We start from the raw sequence: 15,049 nt of genomic DNA, 5'->3' as shown, positions 1-15,049 counted from the left end.
AAGAAAAGAATATAAGCAACCAACTGTAGGACCAATACAGTTGACAGTTAATTATACAATTAAACCAATCTAAATGGTGTGCAAAGCAAAAATAAACAAGGAACACCACAAAAAAGGCAAAGACTATTAGTCAGAAAAGGTTAAGGAAATCTGCATTTTAGTTATTCTATTGCATATCATTCAAATAAACATTTTATAAACATTTCTGTGCCAGGAAGTCAGTTATTTTATATAAAATACAACGTGATCTGGAACTATAGTCAAATTTTGGTCCTTGCACACCATAGTGTTAAATACAGATCACACAACTACCTGAACATCAAAAAGCAAAAGAAGAATGAAAATGAGAAAATATTTAAGTCTGGTAAAAATGAGTTATTTAGCATAATACTAAAACAGCATTTATACTGCTACCATGACAATTTTCGTAACAGCAATGCTGCATATTCATATGTTATGATACAAAAAATATTAAGATCATAGCAAGAATAATGTTATGATTTTACAGTATAAAAAGTAACAGCACCAGATTTAAGCATGTTTAAATGTGAGTAAAATGTTTATAGCTCTATAAACTTAGCTCTGTTTGGTAAGAAAATCTTATCTAAATTCCTTAAAGGAAAATGATAATAACATGGCACTAAAACTTATATTCCATTCATTCTAACTTTCTGCTTCATAAAAATTACATGAATCCAATTATGGATTCACATAATCCATTAATGGAATCCAATAATGAATTTTATGTTTAAGTTTTGGTGTGAAAGATGTGCAAAATACATGTAAGATCCCACCTCAATAAAACTTCAAAGCCCAAATATTTAGTTAGTAAATTTAAAAATAACTAGTCCTAGTTCAGATTTTATTTTACAAAATGATTAAAACTTCATTTTCCATAGTTGTTCCTGCATTCAATTAGAAATCTTATTACCAATACTAACAATAGTAAGAGAGTTCAATGACAAAGTAATAATAAATAATTAAACCAAAATTTTGATAAAATATCTACAAAATTATAAAACAAATTGGTCTATAAAAATTGAGATCCATAAACTTTATATATTATTTTTTAGAAAAGTCAATAGTACAAAAAGTGTTGCATAAGTATACATTTTCAAGACACTGAAAAAAGCTTCAATTCAATTTGGTGGCTGAAATAGTAGATACCTACTTAGAAGTAAATAAAATTAATGACAATGAATTTCACAGTTTTAAAACTTTGCTTCTGAGAGAACCAATGCCATATACTTAAGAGCCTAAGAGCCTGTTTTGGGTATCTCTGCCACTGACTGACTTCTACACATAACCTTAAGAAAGTACTTAAATCTCACTTTCCTGGACAGTGAAATAGAAATAATAATTGTTTTTATATTACTGGATTATAGTACATTGATTGAATCAAATGACGTAAGATACTATTAACAATAAGAATCTGGTATTACTCGGCATATAAATAACCTTTAGCACCCTATCACTGAAAATGAATACAGTGATTTGATTTCATAAACTTTTTTCATGGCTTCCTAAGCTAAAATAGATTCCGAGTTAAAATGTTTGTTAGGATAAGTTGATTATATTCATACTATTACACTTCTTTATTATTCTATGAAAAGCATGTATTTGCTATTATTTTTCCACTGATTTACTGTAACGTATTAAGCTTGCTTCCATTGAAAAATCGCCAAGTGTGATATATATTACATTTGAGATTTCTCATATTTCTGTTAGGGAAGAGTTTACCTTGGATATAAAGTTTGTTTACATGTAACACTCCCTAACTTTGACAAGTTACATTGGTAAAATAGCTATAACAATAGGATCTGCAAACTCAGCAAAACAGGGGCCTACCCTACTTTTTGAGACTAAAATGTCCTAAACTCTCTGGGACTTGATCTTCAAAACATGCCAAAATAATACAGTTTACAGTTTTCAATCAACAGGCAAATAATACTTGTTCCAAAGGAGTTCAGAGTCTGGGAGAAAACACACACACAGAGAAGAAACAAATACACAGACTACAACATGGTAGGTGCTAAGATAAGACTTTAAAAGGGACTCCTTAGGTGAAGGGGTGTTGAAATGCAGGTTTCAAGGGGTGGTGATTAGATTACATAACATTAGTTAAGGAAAGTAGGCATTCACCAAATTAGTGAGGGAGGGAAAGAGAAAGAGGCCGAGCTTTTCCAGAGCACACATGCAGAAGAAACCACCGTAAACACACCACATTATGGAAAATGCAAGCAGATCACTGGCAGAATGTAGAATGCAGAGTAGGATGCAGCAGAAAAAATGTGACCAGAATCCACCAAAATACCAAAAGTTGCCTAAGCCAGAACTCAAGAGTAGCAACATTTTTAAGGTAGTTAAATTACAGCTGAAGTGATGCTAGGAAACCGTAGGCTAACCTCACCTGCCAAGGCAAGTCTCTCCATAGAAGAAGTCGTGTCCATCACAGGTACAGAAAAAAACTTGAACACAGTCTATGTCTCTCTGCTGGCTCCCCTTTCCCTATTCTCTGCTACTGGAAGGGGCTCATCCTAATTCCCAAGTAAAATAAAAAGAAAGAAAATAAGAGTCAAAAAAGAACAAGGGATTTACCTTTCACAGGGTTCTGCCCTCTAAGAGAAATGTTAACTGTCTGTCCACAGCTGCAACTAAAACATAGCTTATAACTTCATATCAGACAGTAACCTAAGGCTGTCCAAGCAAAATCACAACCCAAGGACCAAATTGCTGTACTAAAATTGCCTGGCAATTAGGAAAAATTAGAGTTCCTATCTCATATGGTTGTGGTGGTATTTTAGTCACTATGTCATCCAACTCTTTTGATGCCATGGACTATAGCCCGCCAGGTTCTTCTGTCCCTATCTCAAATAGACAGAAAAATTAATTCCAAAAGTATTCAAGTGAAGAATATAAAAATATGACAAAAACACAAGAAAACTTGGCTAAATGTATGTCAAAATTCTGCAACATAGAAAATTTCTAGAAAGAAACCTAAAAATTATGATGGGATAAACTGATATTGATTTAACAACACAAAATGTAAAACTTCTATAGAGCAGAAAACACCAGGAATGACACTAAAAAATTGTCAACATAGACAATTCCCCTGGATCTATAGATTAATTTGGTGAAAATCAACATTTTAACAAAGCTGAGGCTTCCAATCCATGTACATGACATATAGTCAATTTTCATTATTGAGATGATGACATCTCAGTGATAGCTATGTTTTTTAACATTCCTGCAAAACAGTGAATTATTAAATACTGAGTCATTGCTTCTGGGGAAATAAAAGGTTCAGTTCAGTCGCTCAGTCATATCCGACTCTTTGCGACCCCATGAATTGCAGCACGCCAGGCCTCCCTGTCCATCACCAACTCCTGGAGTTTACTCAAACTCATGCCCATCGAGTCGGTGATGCCATCCAGCCATCTCATCCTCTGTCGCCCCCTTCTCCTCCTGCCCCCAATCCCTCCCAGCATCAGAGTCTTTCCCAATGAGTCAAACTCTTTGCATGAGGTGGCCAAAGTACTGGAGTTTCAGCTTCAGCATCAGTCCTTGCAATGAACACGCAGGACTGATCTCCTTTAGGATGGACTGGTTGGATCTCCTCGCAGTCCAAGGGACTCTCAAGAGTCTTCTCCATCACCACAGTTCAAAAGCATCAATTTTTCGGTGCTCAGCTTTCTTCACAGTCCAACTCTCACATCCACACAAGACTACTGGAAAAACCATAGCCTTGACCAGACAGACCTTTGTTGGCAAAGTAATGTCTCTGCTTTTTAATATGCTATCTAGGTTGGTCATAACTTTCCTTCCAAGGAGTAAGCATCTTTTAATTTCATGGCTGCAGTCACCATCCACAGTGATTTTGGAGCCCAAAAAAATGAAGTCTGACACTGTTTCCACTGTTTCCCCATCGATTTCCCATGAAGTGATGGGACCAGATGCCATGATCTTAGTTTTCTGAATGCTAAGCTTTAAGCCAACTTTTTCACTCTCCTCTTTCACTTTCATCAAGAGGCTTTTTAGTTCCTCTTCACTCCCTGCCATAGGATGGTGTCATCTGCATATCTGAGTTTATTTATATTTCTCCAGGCAATCTTGATTCCAGCTTGTGCTTCTTCCAGCCCAGCATTTCTCATGATGTACTCTGCATATAAGTTAAATAAGCAGAGTGACAATATACAGCCTTGATGTACTCCTTTTCCTATCTGGAACCAGTCTGTTGTTCCATGTCCAGTTCTAACTGTTGCTTCCTGAACTGCATACAGGTTTTTCAAGAGGCAGGTCAGGTGGTCTGGTATTCCCATCTCTTCAAGAATTCTCCACAGTTTATTGTGATCCACACAGTCGAAGGCTTTCACATAGTCAATAAAGCAAAAGTAGATGTTTTTCTGGAACTCTCTTGCTTTTTTGATGATCCAGCGGATATTGGCAATTTGATCTCCGGTTCCTCGGCCTTTTCTAAAACCAGCTTGAATAAAAGGTTAGGTTCCTGTAAACCTCTGGGCATAACATTTTTTTTAGTCAGTTAATAAATAACCTTGCTTTATGTGTGTTTTATCTAGCTAAAGATCCCTTACTTAATATATGCTGTTGAAGTCACTAATATTTAACTCAGAGCCAACAATAACTCCTGAATGAAGTTTAGCTAAACACATATATCTCCTCCATAAGACATATCACAGCCTTCCTGTTCTTAAAGACACTACAAAGCACTTCAGCACTATGCTTGGGAGCCACTTTAAATAGCTAAATCACCAACCAAAAAACACAAAAATAAAAGAAATAAAGAAAAAAACACACAAAAATAAAATGTGGCACTAAATAAGACAAGAAAAAGACACTTGCTTATGGCAAGAGAACTGCAACAAGAGCGGACTACCATTTCTCCAACCCCAATTCAGATTGTGCACACAGGGCAACTCAATTTTTCACCACTCCGCACTTGTTAGTAAATGATCACAGAAGCACTCCAAGGATTATTTAGGGGTTACATATAAATTTTAGCAAATAGACCAACTCACAAATACAGAATCCATGAATAATGAGGATCAAATGGATCTCAATTATTTAGGTATCCTTTCATTTCAGCAGTATTTTATAGCTTTCAGTATTCTTTAACACACTTTGTTAGATTTATCCATAAATATTTCATATTCTTGATACTATTTTTAAATGGTATTTTTTTCAGATTGTTCCTTGTTGTGCATGCTCACTCATGTCAGACTCTTTTGCAGACCCATGGACTACAGCCCATCAGGCTACCCAGTCAATGTAATTTTCCAAGTAAGAATGCAGGAGTGAGTTGCCATTTCCTACTCCAAGGGATCTTACCAACCCAGGGATCAAGCCTGCATCTCTTGTGTCTCCTGAACTGGCAGGTGGATCCCTTACCACTGTGCCACCCGGGAAGCCTTGCTAGTATATGGAAACACAATCAATTTTTGCATATTTATCTTGTATCCTTCAATCTTACTATACTTATTCATTAGGTCTAGCAGGAGTCCACCAGATTTCCTACATAGAAAATCAAGTCACATCTGTTTATTAGGACTTTCTTTTATTCCTATTCCAGAACCTACTGCCTGGTTCTGCATCCCACTAATGCTGACACTGGCGTCTTTAGAAACCATTCCTTCCACTTCAAATATTTTTGAAAAGCTGGTGTAGGACTAATATTATCTCTTCCTACAGTATTTAGTAAACTCACCAATTGGTCCAATAGGTGAACTGGACCTACAGTTTTCTTTGTGGGAACTTTCTTTTTTAATTACAACTTAAGTATCTTTAATACATATATAGCTATTCAGATTCTTCTTCTGCTTCCTCTAGAATTACTTTATTCTTTTTCTACATCATTAAGGTGGAAACTAAGGTCATTTATTTGAGATCTTTCTTCTTTCTTAATATAAATATTTAAAGCTATAGATTTCCCACTAAGTGCTGTTTTAGCAACATCTAATACATTGTGTTTCTGTTCTTACTCAATTTAAAATACTTTATAATTTCCCTTTTTGTTTCTTCTTTTAATCATGAATTACTTATAAGATACTATGTAATTTTCAAATATTGTAGACTTTCCAAGGATACTTCTATTAATAATTTCTACTTCAATTGCACTGTTATCCGAGAAGGCTCATTTTAGGAGTTGATTCCTTCTGAATTACTGAGATTTGTTTTATGGCCCAAAATACAGTCTAACTTGGTAAATGTTCTGTATGAACTTGTGAACAAATGGGTAGCCTGCCCTTCTTGTTTAAAGTGGTTTGTAAACACAGCCAGGTCAAATTGGTTTACAGTATTATTCAAGTCAACTACATCTTTGAAACTTTTTTTTCTGTCAATTTGTTACATCACTTATTGAGAGGGATCACTGAAATCTCTGACCATAATTGTGAGTGTTTCCGTGAATTTCTATTAGTTTTTGCTTCGTTTGTTTTGAAATTCTATTACTAGATGCCAGTGGCTCAGTGACAAAGAATCTGCCTGCCAACGCAGGAGACCTGGGTTCAAACCCTGGGGCGGGAAGATTCTCTGGAGAAGGAAACGGCTACCCACTCCAGCACCCTTTCCTGGGAAATCCTCTGGACAGAGGAGCCTGGTGGGCTACAGTCCAGAGGGCTGCAAAAGAGTGAGACATAGCTTAGCAGCTAAACAGCAACAACAAAATATTTAGCACTGATAGTCCTCTTAATTAACTGATCCCTTTATTGTTAGGAAACGATCTTCTTTAACCCAGGTAGGAAATAGTCCTTGCTCTGAAACCTACTGTAATACTAAAGAAAACCACTCCAAGTTTCTTTCAACTAAGTTAGTGTGTTATGTCTTTTTCCATTCTTTTAATCTGTTTGTTGTTTACAGTTACTATTTCTTACAGACGAGTATATGGTTGGATCTTACTTTTTAATTCAATACCAGCCTTCAAATCAGGATGCTTTTTTCACACTACTTACTTTTTTAAAAATATGAATTAATTTAATAAAAATTTATGAAAAATATGAAACACCACATAAATTTATGTCATCTTTGTACATCTCTGCATCATTCCAATTTTACATGTGCTGCTGAAGCAAACACTATTTACATTTAATGGGATTATACAATATCATTAAGTTTGAACCTATCATATTATTATATTTTTCCCATCTGGTCTTTGGTCCCTTCATCTTTTCATGGTTTCTGTTTATTTTGTATATTCAATTCTATCTACTGTTTTGGCTTATTAGCTATAAGTTTGGTTTTTTGGGGTTTTTTTTTTCTTTTTTACTAACTGCTACAGTTAATGACATATATCTTATCTACTTTTATATTGTACCACCTAATGAAGGGCATTAAAATCTTTAATAATATCCTTCCTTTTCTCCCTCAACCTTCAAGCTGTTACTATGCACTATACTTTTTTGTATGCTATAAGCCTCACAACAGCTTAATATATTTGCTCTGAATAAAAAATTACCTTTCAAAAAGATTAATAAAAAAGATTGTACATTTACCCAAGTAATGACCATTTCTGCTGCTTTTTTCTTTGTTCATCTTTTCCATTTTCCTGCTGTTTGAAAGACATTCCTTAAAATTTTTCTTGTAGTTGGGGAGTGTGAGTAAGGTGTTTGCATAGACATTTCTCCAACAATGACATAAAAATAGCCAACAAGCAAATAAAGAGACATTAAACATCACTAATACCAAAGATGCAAATGAAAACTCTAAGATGCCACTTCATATCTAGTACGATGGCCATCAGCGAGGAGGAGAGGGAGGGAGGGAAAAAGGAAGGGAGGAAAGGAGAGAAATACGCACTGGTGAGGATGTGGGGAACTTGGAGTTCTTGTTTATTATTAGTGGGAATGTGAAATGGTGCAGCCACTATGGAAAACGGTCATTAAACAGAGAACTACCATAGGATCCAGCAATTTTGCTTCTGGATATATACCCAGAATAACAGAAAGCAGGCATCTGAACATACACTTGCACCCCCGTGCTCACTGCAGTATTATTCAAATAGCCAAAAGGTGGAAACATCCCAAATATCTATTGACAAATGAATGAACAAAATGTGGTATACACATAGAACAGAGTATTATTCAGCCTTAACAATGAAATTGTGACACATGGTATGACATGAATCACATTATGCTAAGTAAACTAAGCCAGTCACAAAAGGACAAACATTGTACAATTCCACTTATATGAGATATCTAGAGTAGTCAAATTCATACACAGAAGTAGAATGGTGGTTGACAGGGGCTGATGGATTGAAGAATGGGGAATTAGTGCTTTAATGGGTACAGAGTTCAGTCTGGGAATATCAAAATCTCTGCAGATGGATAATGGTGATGGTTGCATAACACTGTTCGTGTACTTAATGTCACTATACACTTAAAAATGGGCTTCCCTGGTAGCTCAGTGTAAAGAATCCACCTGCCAATGTAGGAGATGTGGGTTCAATTTCTAGGCTGGGAAAGTCCCCTGGAGAAGGGAATGGTAACACACTCCAGTATTCTTGCCTGGGAAATCCCATGGACAGAGGAGTCTGGTGAGCTCCAGTCCATGGGGTCACAAGAGAGTCAGATAAAACCTAACAACTCTATAACAAGACTTAAAAATAGTTAAAATGTTAAATTCTGTGTTGTATACTGAATATTTCATAATAATTAATTTTAAACAAAAGAGTCACTTCTTTTTCATTTCCTCTGGAGTATATTTTTATTGAAGAATAGTTGATTTACAATATTCTGTTAGCTTTGGGTGTACAACAAAGTGGTTTACAAAAAATATACACGTATATTCATCAGATTCTTGTCAATTATAGGTTATTACAAGATATAGAATACAGTTCCCTGTGTTATACAGTAGGGCCTTGTTATTTATCTATTTTAAACACAGTAGCGTGTATCTGTTAATTCCAAACTCCTAACTCATCCTTCCCCTACCTTTTCCATTTGGTAACCATAAATTTGTTTTCTATGTCTGTGAGTCTGTTTTGTAGTAAGTTCTTTTGTATGACAAGTGACTTCTTAAAAAACATTCTCAGAGGGAACAGAATCCAAGGTTGACAAGTATTTTATGGTATGTTTAAAACGTCACTTCACTCTTTTCTGGCTTGTACATTCCAACAAAAACTCTGTCATCCTCATCTCTATTTCTCTATATATAATGTCTTTTTCTCCCCCCTGACTCATTTGAAGATTTCCCTTTACTATCACTAATTTCAGTCATTTGAACATTGTTTCTCTCAAATTAGATTCACTGAGCTTTACACATCTATGAAGTTTATACTGGATTGACCAAAAAGTTGGTTTCGATTTTTCTGTAATATTTAATGGAAAAGTCATTATTTGGTCAATATTTTCCTGTTCCCCCTCCCTTCTCCTGAACATCTAGTTAATTTATCTTAGACTTATGATGTCATCCAACAGCTCACAGATGCTCTGTTCATTTTTTTTCTCTCTTTTCACTCTTTGCTTCATTTTGGTTAGTTGCTATTCCCTACATATTCTAGCTCACTTACCTTTTCTTCTACAGTGTCTGCTATTAATTCCATCAAGTATGTTTTACTTCAGATATTGCATTCTTCATTTCTAAAATTCCCTTTTAAGTCTACTCTCATACCTTTTATTCATATTCTCATCATTTTCCTATTTTCCTCTACCTTCCTGAACACTGACAGCATTATTAATAGCAACTCTTTTTACAGTTTTGTCTGCCAAATCAATCATCTTTGTCATTTCTGGGTCTCTTTCTAGAGGGTTTTTTTTTTTTTTTTAATCCTGGTTATGGGTTATATTCTCATGCTTCTTTGCAAGCATTTTAATTTTCTAATAGAAATGAAAGTGACATAACATCAAATTAGCCATTTCAAAATGAAGACATCAGGGGCATTAGTACAGCCACAATGTCGTGCAACCATCACCTCTAACTAGTTTCAAAACGTTTTTACCACACCGAAATAAACTGCATACCCACTAGGCAGTTATTCCTCTTCTTTCCTTACCCCCCAGGACCTGGCAACCACCAATCTGCACTGTGTCTCTATAGATTTACTTATTCTAGATATTTCATGTAAATGGGATCAGATAACATGTGACTCTACTGTTTGACTTCTTTCACTTAGCAAAGGGGTTTTGAGGAGCATCACATTATACCACATATCAGTATGTCATCTTTTCTTACAGATAAATAATATTCTATGGTGTGTATGTACCACAATTTGTTTACCCATTCATCCATTCATTTGGGCTGTTTATATCATCTAGTTATTATAAATAGTGTTAATATGAATGTGTGTGTGCATATATTTGAGTAACTGTTTTCAATTCTCTGGGGTATATATCTAGGAGTGGAACTGCATGACAATATTATGTTAAACACTCTAAAGAAATCCCAAACTGTTTTCTACAGAAAATAAAACACTTTATATTCCCACCAGTATAGTACAAGTGTTCTGCTTCCTCCACAACATCACTAACACTTGTTATCGCCGGTCTCTCTGATTCCAGCCACCCTAGAGAGCAAGAAAGGATACTCATGGTGGTTTTCACTCGCATTTCCGTAATTACTAATGAGGCTGAGTATTTTTGTTCACGTACATGTTGGTCATTTGTACATTTTCTTTGGAGAACTATCTATTCAAGGCCTTTACCCATTTCAGTTGGGTTTCTTTTTATTGTTGAGTTATAAGAATTATAGTTCTTATATTTATGTCACTGATCCATTTTGAGTTAATTTTTGTATGTGGTGTGAGATAGGGGTCCATGTTTATTCTTTTGCATATCAATATCCACTTGTCTTAGAACTCCTACTTATTGATGATATTGTTCTTTCCTGCACTGTGTGGTTTGGGGCAATCTTGTCAAAAATCAGTGGGTCATATACATAATAGCTTATTTCTAGCCTCTCAATTCTATTCCATTGGTCCTCCTTCTTTTTTTTTTTTTTCTTTTTTTCAGAATGGAATAAAACTTTATTCTTTTCAATTCCACACATAGACGAGATGCTGAGAAAGCCCTTGTCATCTCTGACAGAGAAGCAGAGCAGCTCTGTTTCATGAATGACGGTACAATTAAAGCTAAAATAATATAAAAATAATTTGAAAAATCCCTTTTCTGTACACACCCAAAGCAAGAAAGCTAAACGGCTTCTTTTTCTGCTAGCCAGAAAATATGTTTCTATTTATTTGGGCTTTAAAGTTCAGTGGACCTCACCTCTGTGTGTATATGTGTGTGGTTATGCATGTCTAATCTATGCAGTGTAGTAGCCCCTAATTTTTATCTAGTTTGTCTAATCATTAAGCTATATAACCAATTAGAATACTATTATATCACATTGAACAACTTGACATAATTGCTTCTTTGAAATACAGGAATGTTTACACATTTATTTGGCTTGTAAAGGACTGAAATATTACAGATATTATAGTATCTAGCTTTTTTTTTTTTTTTTTTTTTAAAGAATATGGCTCTTAATAAGTTGATTTTCTGAATTCCAGAGCATAAGTCCCTTTTCAAAAAATTTCTGAAGCTGACTCAAAGTAGGAAGAATGTCTTCTGATTTGGCCAAAAATATGTTGGATACTTTATATCCTTTAAAATTTGAATAAGTCTCTAAGGGGCCCTTTGTGTGTCAACTGTTCAGCCCAACTTGCCATGAAGTGTGTTTGTCAAAGTATCTCTGCTTGACCAGCAGAGGGCACTTTAAACACCTCTGCATTGCTTCAGCAAAGGCAGATGATGCAGAAACACAGTGTTCACCCAAGATCAAGGAGAGCCCTGTGGGCTGCTGTGTGAAATTCACAAAAATATAGAAAATATGGACTGTACCGCAGGGTTTCATTTGGAAAGTTATGTGTGGAGTCAACTATGGAGGGGCGTACTCATTGTCTCTCATATTGATCTTCGGCTCATTGATCTTTCCCAAAAACTTCGGTATAGGGCCGCAACTTTTTACAGGTAAGAGTCTATTTTTCAAATAATTTGGTTGAGTTGTCTGTTTTCTATTCTATACTTATTCTTCTGTTTGAAAGCCCAAGGCAACTGAACAAAGGATGCTGTGTCCTACCTCATTTAGGGGTAGGAAAAAACTATCAGAAATGCTGAGATTGGAGCTGCCCTTTCAGGAGTCGGGCTGCACTGCCTCCTTCCTCCCGGGGAGAGCCCTGGGAAAATATTGTGCCTCATTTTGTTATGGTGAACTCACTAGGCTAAGGCTGTGCTATGAAGGGGAACGAGTCTTTCTCTTAGTTGACATATAGTTTATCATCTGTTTTCTCAGGAGGTGATTAAGACATCTTTTCTCATGGGGGCTACAACCAGTAACCTTTCTTAAAAAGTACTTTCAATTTTGCAAAAGCGTTATTCTAGATATACACCCCATGTCTCTTCTGTTTTTACTTTTTCTGTTGGCTCCACTTTAGTGTCAAAAAGATTAGAAAGGATTGTATGCATGTGCTCACGTGGTTTTTAAGTAAACTTTGATCCTCAGAGAAATTTAACACTTAGTAAACGCATTTTTTCCATGTACTGTTAATAGCTTGTTTGCCTTCTCTCTCTCTCTGCCTCCGGCCCACTTCGCTCTCATTTGTCCTAGAGTTGACAGATAAAGAGGGAATGGGGTCTTCCAGCAGCAGTCCTTTGAGATGGAGGTGTATTCAGTGAGTCCTCACCCAAAAAGGATCACTAACTTATGGGGTTAAGTCAACCTAATTATCCCTAAGCTGCCTTGGGTTGTGTGTTTGCTCATATGTCTTGTTTTGTTTTAGCTGCACCATATGTGATTCCTTGTGCCATTTTCTTTTGTCTGTTGTTTTTCTTGATGACCCTGAGCTACGGCTTCCTCCTCAGTCCCGACACTAGTCAGCCTTCCTCGCTTGCCTCATCTTGCTGCCGATGTAGGCCTCAAAGAAGAAGTGGCAGAAGAGCACAAAATAGCTGAGGTACATGAGTGAGGACCAGAAGATGTTCTGAAAGTGGGAGTGACACTGGTTATGCTGCATCCACTGGAAGACCAGGTAATCAATGACACAGCCTATCACCATCTGAATGATCTGGGACAAGGTGATGAACATGGCGAACTTCCGGGAGACGCGGAAGCCCGCCGCTCGCAAGGCATAGTAAGAGTACATCACAGAGTGCACGCTAAAGTTCATCGTCATAAACCAACCACCCCCTGCGACCATGTCTTTGTAGGAGTACCAGGAGTAGAGGAGCACAGTGATGTGGTGGTACCAGTGCAGGAAGATCAGCTTCTGCTTCCTCAGAATGATGAATATTGTATCTCCTAGTTCGGGTGCTTTGCTTAGCACAAATGCATAAGCCCAGAATTTGCTGACAGGTCCATTGTAAAAACCCTGGTCACAAATTGATTGCTTCAGGCCTTTGGTCATCACAGTGTACACCATATAAGCACCAGTTCGAAGAGCACCGAATATACTGAAGACTGCAAGGGTCAGAGACCAGAGCACTAATGGCTTCCTCAGTTCAAACTTCGCCCGTTTGTTCATTAGGTGCCGACCACCAAAGACAAAGGCAGCATACAGAGCCGAAAACAGGAAAGATTTCTTCCAGTTTTCCTGCATCCACTGGATGGCTTCATTCTCGTTGAACTGCTTTTCGAATTCATATTCTTGTAGAGTCAACACTCTCATGTTCACTGGGGCTGATCGGAGTCGCTACGTGTTCTCTGCGCCTCCGCTCGCAGCTCCTCTCTCCAGGACTCTCCTCCTCCCGGCGTCCGCATCCACCGTAGGAGGAAAGGAATGCCTTGCGGTCTTAGTCTGGTCCTCCTTCTTTATGCCAGAACCACAGTTTTGGTTATTGTAGACTTACAGTATGTTTTGAAATGGAGTATGCATGAGCCGTTCAACTCTGTCTTCTTTCAAGATTGTTTTGGCTATTTGGGCCCACTGCAATTCTATAAGCAGTTGAAGATCAGTTTTTCAAGTTCTGCGATAAAGGTCACTGGAATTTTGATAGACCTTATACTAAGTATGTACACAGTTTTGCATAGTACTGCCATCTTAACAATACCAAGTTTTCCAATCCATAAACAAAAAATATCTTTCCATTTACTTGAGTCTTCTTTAATTTCTTCCAACACTGTTATATAGTTTTCAGAGTACAGGTATTTCAATTTCTGTACGCTTCTGGATGCTGTTATAAATGGAACTGTTTTCTGAATTTCCTTTTTGGATTCTATAGTGCTGGTAGAGAGAAACAGAACTATTTTGTATCATCTTGTACTGCAACTTTTCTGAATTCATTAGCTCTGTTTTTTGTTTTTATTCATAGATTCTTTGGGATTTTCTATATACATGCCACATGTCATTTGCAAATAGAAATGGTTTTACTTCTTCCTTCCAGATTTGGATGTCTTTTATTTCTTTTTCTTGTCTAATTACTCTGGCAATAACTTCCAGTACAATGCTGAATAGCAGGGATAAGAACAAGCATCCCTATCTTGTTCCTGAATATAAGGAGAACTTTTTAGTCTTTCAACATTAAAATGGATTCTATCTGTGAGCTTTCCATAAATGCCCTTTATCATGCTGAAGAAGTGCCCCTCTATTCCTAGTTTTTGAGTGTTTCTATTATGAACAGGTGTTGAATTTTATCAAGTGCTTTCTGTAATCACACAGGAGGTGATCATGTGTGTGGTGTGGCTTTCCATTGTCTATTAATGTAGTGGATTATATTGATTGATTTTCCTACGTTGAACCATTCCTGGAGTAAATTCCACTTGGCTGTGGTATACAATCCTTTAAATACATTGTTGGATTTAGTTTGTTAGCATTTTGTTGAGGACTTTTTACATCTATATTCATAATGAATACTGATTTGCAGTTTTTTTTCCTCATGGTGCCTTTGTTTTGGCTTTAATATCAGAGTAATACTGGTTTTATAGAATGAATTAGGAAGTATTCCCTTCTCTCCCATGTTTTAGAAAAGTCTGAGAAGGATTGGTGTTAATTCTTCTTTAAATGTTTGGTAGAATTCATTAGTGAAGCCATCTAGTTCTGGACTTTTCTTTGTTTGGGAGGGATTTA

At 36.4% G+C, this 15,049-nt stretch overlaps 1 protein-coding gene and 1 pseudogene across 8 annotated transcripts in view; both read right to left on the bottom strand.

Annotated features, from left to right (window-relative positions):
* Positions 1-15,049, bottom strand: part of STAU2 (staufen double-stranded RNA binding protein 2) — a 298,567-nt gene that overhangs the window by 268,290 nt on the left and 15,228 nt on the right. Inside the window, exon 4 of one of the 8 annotated variants that reach the window (XM_065903630.1) lies at positions 7,506-7,561. The exons of 6 other annotated variants lie outside the window; for them this stretch is intronic. In XM_065903630.1, the coding sequence (XP_065759702.1) occupies positions 7,506-7,554 (49 nt within the window). In that variant the 5' untranslated portion in view covers positions 7,555-7,561. Of the gene's footprint in view, positions 1-2,410; positions 2,538-7,505; positions 7,562-15,049 lie in introns of all 8 variants that reach the window. One more of the 8 variants, XM_065903631.1, reaches the window with a different exon arrangement.
* Positions 8,529-13,763, bottom strand: LOC136145117 (very long chain fatty acid elongase 6 pseudogene; annotated as a pseudogene).

This window comes from Muntiacus reevesi, chromosome 12 (assembly GCF_963930625.1).
Source record: "Muntiacus reevesi chromosome 12, mMunRee1.1, whole genome shotgun sequence".
In the NCBI taxonomy this organism is placed as follows: Eukaryota; Metazoa; Chordata; class Mammalia; order Artiodactyla; family Cervidae; genus Muntiacus; species Muntiacus reevesi.
The sequence above is the reverse complement of the archived record's forward strand: the minus strand, read 5'-3'. Positions and strand labels throughout refer to the sequence as shown.